General features: G+C 29.8%; 1 protein-coding gene across 4 annotated transcripts in view; it reads right to left on the bottom strand.

The window, feature by feature from the left end:
- Positions 1-261: 261 nt before the first annotated feature.
- The window catches only part of Tsp66E (Tetraspanin 66E), a 33,169-nt gene continuing 27,430 nt past the window's right edge, over positions 262-6,000 (bottom strand). Inside the window, exons 4-10 of one of the 4 annotated variants that reach the window (XM_035085225.1) lie at positions 3,976-4,104; positions 3,778-3,852; positions 3,465-3,578; positions 3,118-3,282; positions 2,805-2,946; positions 1,755-1,828; positions 262-405 (exon numbers count right to left, since the gene is read on the bottom strand). In XM_035085225.1, coding sequence (XP_034941116.1) covers positions 1,794-1,828; positions 2,805-2,946; positions 3,118-3,282; positions 3,465-3,578; positions 3,778-3,852; positions 3,976-4,104 — 660 coding nt within the window. In that variant the 3' untranslated portion in view covers positions 262-405; positions 1,755-1,793. Of the gene's footprint in view, positions 406-1,754; positions 1,829-2,122; positions 2,576-2,804; positions 2,947-3,117; positions 3,283-3,464; positions 3,579-3,777; positions 3,853-3,975; positions 4,105-6,000 lie in introns of those variants that run through there. The other 3 variants (XM_035085226.1, XM_035085228.1, XM_035085227.1) reach the window with 3 other exon arrangements.

The raw sequence follows: 6,000 nt of genomic DNA, 5'->3' as shown, positions 1-6,000 counted from the left end.
AGTAATCTCTGTCTTACTTTCTAGAAGTTTGAATGAAGTTGAAGTTGCACAAAATTATTTTTTTTTTGTCTTAATATGATAGCCAGCTATTTAATGTAAATTTCTAAACTATATAATATTTTAATATTTTTTGTTTTATATAATTTTTTAAATTGTTAATTGTTAAATAAATAATTAATTTGCAGAATCGTAGATTGAGACTGATTTGTTTGTGCACAAAATTGTAGACATATTAATAAAATATTTTTTTATTATTTTTTATTTTTTTTTTCGTATCTTTCTTTCTGTTTTTCAAGCAAGCAAGGCACAGGACCTCTACGGGCTCAACGTGCGAATGCTAGGAGGCACTACTCAACAGATCCATGCTCTTTACGTCTCGTCAGCAGCAGAACCACCCAGTTACCACTGCAATTAGAATTTCTAGAGTGCTTGTAATCAATTCACTATTAATATTAAATAAAGAAATAGCAATTAATTAATTTTTTTTTTGTTTTGTTATATAACAGAAAATAGAAATATTAGGATTTGTTTTATATATTTTCTTTTTATTGTGCACATCAAGAATGACGTCAAGTTTTACCACCACCTTTCAGAGAATTTTGTAACATTATACCAATATAGAAGAATATCTTTAGTGTTTGTAACTATTGGAAATGCTACTCTGTTCTATGTTATTGGAGAGTGTTGGTCAGAAAATACTGGAGCATGCAAAAAATTCTACTGAAAAGCTCAAATATCGAATTTTTATTGAAAAGTTGATGGTAAAACCAGCTTAATATATTTTTTTTCTTCTTTCTCTCACATACATTGTGATTTTATCAACTTTTTATTACCCATTTTTTTTAATGCAAATACTTTGGAATATTTTTTAGTTCAAAAAACAGAGATTTAAAATAAAATTGAAGTATACACAATGTAAATGAAAAAGAAAGCAACTTTCTTGATTGCAGCATTTTTAACTGAACAATTTTTTTTTGTTAAAAAAAATGTATTATTTAGAAATAAAATAATCTTTTTAATACATTAAATGTTGATCGACAGTTTGGTGTAATACAGTGAGCTCGAACGAATATTTAGGTAAATTTCATTCAATAAAAAAAGCTGATATAAGGGAAATCTAACCAGGCGATGATTGAATTCTATCTCATCAAAGCTAGTAGGGAGGGTAGATTAAATCGATTAAACAGCTTGTGTTTAATCAAATCAGATAGGTGCAGGAGAACACAGAAAAGCTAGGTGATTAACTATTCACATCTTAAAATACATTTAGCCCACATTAACACTCATTACTGTTCCAAACTGTCGTCTATGTAAATTCATGAAGGTAAATCAACCAAAAATGGATAAATATCTAGATTGATATTAATAGCGGAAAAATAGACAAAGCCTCAATCAGGATTGATTAAAAAGAAACACATGCATGAACTGTCGGAATAGTTAAAAGCTACCTACATCATCATGCTTATTGTTACATGTTCTGTTAGACGTGTCTGAAGTTTGGAGATTTGCGCGATGATGATGGAGAATACAGGCAATGCAAAGAAGACAGAGTTCCGTGGGAGGTTAACGATCAATTGACACCTTCATCCCGTTTTTCTTCAGTATGAAAGAGAATGGAGGAGAGGGAACGAATAGGAAGAGCTAAATACAAGAGCTCAAACATTACACGTAATAATGATAAATATAAAAGAATAAAAAAGAGAATGATATTATAACTAGTGATGAGGGTAGGAAATAAAGGAAGGCTTATATACTTCACCGAACCATCATCCTCTTATTTCACCATCACCAATTCACCAGGCCTGCCTTGACGACACGTCTACGCAAGCTAAAAGAACGTATTGCTCTTTACTTGTAAATAGATTTGCGAAGCGAGCGAAATATAGGAATAAAAGAGATAGTAAATGATAAAAGAATGTAAAGAACAATAGAAAAATATTTGTTTTCGAATTTTGCTTGGAGAGATGGAGCTTTTTTTTTTATTATCAACGTTCAGTTATTTTAATATTAAATAATATCGCGTACTGTTCCGCCACCATATACTTTTTTGTCTTTAGCTTTTATTTATAATTTAGGTCAAAAACCATTTAAATTAGAAATAATTGATTTGTTGGGCAAAACGTTGCACGAGCATGCGCTAAAAATCAATAGCTTATTACCATGGGATAAAAATTGAAAGAAATGAAGCTTGAAAGAATTATTTATAAATATTAAAAGAAGAGAGAAAAAAACGGAAGAAGATACGGTCTGCATTGGATCTCAATTCACAGCATTTAGAACGTAACAATTAACGTAATTGACGTTTACAATCGTGACTCATCTCTAAGCTATTGCCAAATTAGGAACGCTATTACAACGTTCTCATGTATGTTGTTGTTTTTTTTTTATGTGGGTTTTTCTACACTCGAGAGTGCAAGTGAACCCACAAAAGAAGAAAAATATAATAAAAATAAAAGAATGATATCTTTTATAAATAATTCATTCGTTTTTCTCGAGTGAATTCGCGAGGTGGGCCCCACTTTTAGCATTCCCGTGTGTCTCTACTCGTTGCCGGGTGGCTCTACGCATCGATAAACTGCAAATTCAAGTATCCACAAATAGAAAAAACCAAAACAGAATAAACAATAATATCAAATAAAAAATAAAAATTTAAACCATCATTGTACAAAAACAAAACCGCGTGCATTATTGTCATGATATGGCATATGAGTATTTGTTTTTCTTAAATTAAGTTTTTATCATGTAACTCTTTGGTTTGATCTAAAATTATTATGATTTAAAGTCAACTTTAATGCCGTGCCTACCATGTTGAGGACGCCAATAACAGCACGCCAAATACAATGCCAAGATGATGACAAGAATTTCAATGAATACCAAAACTACTGCTACCCCAATCACTATAGCTGCATTTTCTTGAATAGTGCTTACAATAGCCTTGTAACATCCCTAAAACATTAAATAAATCTTATCAATAACCTATATTTCAAAATTATTGATTTTTATTTTCTTATAAATACTATTTATAAACTGATATAGGAAACTTAAATAGATTTAACCTTTTTAATTTTGATTAATATTGAGTTCCAAATAGATAATAAAATAGATAAGATACCACACCTGCATGTAATAAGAGTTAGTGTCTGATGGCCTTGTAGGACAGTTTGGATCCTGCATATCACCATTGGAGTATATACAGCAACTTCCAGGTACTAAGTATCCTGATGATGTTGAATTCAAAGCATTACGGAAATCATTGTAGTCATCAACTCCACAGCAATGCATCTACAAAGCCAATCAAGAATATTGTAATATCCATTTCCAATGTTCGCCAGCTGTGATAATTGTGAGCATTAACCGTAACGTATCATATTAAAAACCGGAAGAAAGGATGCATGTATACATTTTTTTTTCTTCTATCTTCTATGTATTAACTATAAAAAGAATTAATTATAACTCCTGTTTACCTGTCTCATGATACCATCCCACGCAAGCGTCACAGCTCCAGCGTTTTCATATGGACTATTCGATCCATAGTATTTTATTGTGTACTTCAGGAATTCTTTCGTACCCTTTTCAGCCTACAAATCAAAACAATATTAATTATAAATAATTCAATCAGAATAATTGGAAATAATCTTTTAAAGATTATCTTTTAGATTTTAAAAATAATTTTTGAATTTAATTAGTTGGTTGAAGATAGATATTTAGAAAGTAATTTGCTTTATTAGATCATCAAGAATACGTGATAAGAATAAAATCAAATAGTGTTATACTCACATCTCCTCTAAGACCAAATGCCAAACCAGCTGCTATACATTCTAAGATCAGCACAACAAGAATAAGAACTCCATACTGCAAAAGTTGAGAAATTATTTGATTTCTATTGGTTCATTAGAGATATATTTTTAAAGTAAAGTTTAACTAATGTTGGAAGGAAATTAATTTGACTAATTAGAATAATTAGAACGAACTTACGACACAGAGTAAACATCTAGACTCGAACATGGCACCACAGTATCCTAGAAAGCTAACGATGAACGTTAAAGCTCCAGCAGCAATCAAGATGTAAGAGATCATTTTCGTGACATCATCGTGCGTGTGATTCTGTAATGAAATTATTTCAAATATATTAGAATAATGAATATTAATTGTTTGATATTTTAGATAAATTATGTGATAAAAATACAAGCTAAGTTTTGATGAAAAATAGGGGAAATGAGTTTCTACAATAGAAAAGATATCTGAAATTTTAAAGGGGAGCTTGCTTTTGGAATTAGGTCAGCAACTTTGGACATAAAATTTAGCTTGAAAGTGGTTTCTTTTCAGAAAAAAAATCTACTTTACAGAGAATGGATAATGTGATGGATACAAACAAAGCTCCTTAGGTATTTCATTTGTTGTAAAGTGATATCAATCCTTTCTGAAAAGATAAATCATGCCAAATTGACCTAAATTCAGTATCAACCTAGAAAAATGTGAATTCAAATACATAAGTATGGTGGAGCTTTTATATTTAATGACCCAATTTCAAAATCAAGTAAGTAATAAGCTTTTGGAAATTTAGTTTTTAATATTTTTATATTTAATAAAGCTGACTATTTTATATTATTCAACTTCACTTTCGCATAAATTTATTATTAAAGATAAATATAAAATGACCTAAATTTTAAATATTCATCTCATTCCAGAATAAAATGTAGAAGTTCTTTTGAGAATTCTTGTTTTTAACACGTTCTGTGCTGGAAACTGTTTTGTGTTCAACTACTCAAGTGAATTACTTTCGATCTGCCACATTGTAGTTGCAATTTAACACTTGCAAATGTTTTGAAATAAAACATAGTCAGAAGTTGAAATTTGCAAAGTAGATTTGGAATTAGACAGTTGGAATGTAATATTGATACTGATGATAAACTAATTCTTGTTCAGCAATAGAACATTGATCATTGGATATTGATATTTTGCCAGCAATATTTTTAATCATGGATAAAGGCAATAGTGTTTAATAACCATATTGAAACAGACTCATAGATGATTTTAAAATAATTAATAATAGCACATTATCAGCAGAAGTTATCAGTAAATTCATCAATAAACATTTTATGCATTTTATTTAAGTGTTTTTATTTGAAATAAAAAATCATCTTGATTCATTAAATAATTAATTGATAAATTTTTTATCTTTTATTGAATAGAAATAATTTAAGTCTACATCATAAAACGATATATGGAAATGACACAATAAAAAGTAAGTAAGGAGTGTTGAGTTAATAAAGAGCACCTGTTGAATGAATAAATCAATTCTTATTTCTAAAAGATTTTAGTTTCAATTAAGATTGATCAGAAGTTGATCGAATTTTATTGATACAAATGAGGTATCATCATATGTGACCAAACTCCAAGATAATAATGACCCTTCAATAGTAAATAATAATAACTTCCTGAAGTATATGGTAAGAATAAAGATAGAAAAATTACTTAATATTTAAGACACCTGTTGATAGTGAGCACGTAAACATTTAGTTAGTAGTAGTTGAGAGTTATCGATCTTATCACATTCAGGTGTTATAAATGACATGGAAGATGGGTATAAGTGTCCTAGGACATGAGTGGATATAAAAAGGTCTAAGTATTCAAGTATAAAGTGAGCTTCTATTATACAGGCCAGGGGAGGAGCTCAATCGATCGTCCGTCGACGGTCGACGACAGCACTCAGTAGCTGTCTTGCTTCTTGTTATGAAATGTGGGAGTTCGAACAGGTGTAAACCTCATTATTCAGGGTTAAAACGTCTAGTCAGACAAGCTGCTTTTCTCAATAGGTTACTGACTTAAGTCATAAATGGATTAGTTTATCAATTTCTTTTTTTTTAATTCAGTTTTAATTCATTGGCTCGTTATGGTGACCTTCATTGAATTTTACAGGTTTTCGGATGTAGGTTAACTAGCTAATTATACCTACACTTATAATGATATCCGGTGATATTAGTAAAGCATTCCAAAAAT

The sequence above is a fragment of the Chelonus insularis genome, unplaced genomic scaffold (genome assembly GCF_013357705.1).
Source record: "Chelonus insularis isolate UGA/USDA-ARS -01 unplaced genomic scaffold, ASM1335770v1 contig_399_pilon, whole genome shotgun sequence".
Classification (NCBI taxonomy): Eukaryota; Metazoa; Arthropoda; class Insecta; order Hymenoptera; family Braconidae; genus Chelonus; species Chelonus insularis.
This window is presented reverse-complemented; position numbering and strand designations above follow the sequence as displayed.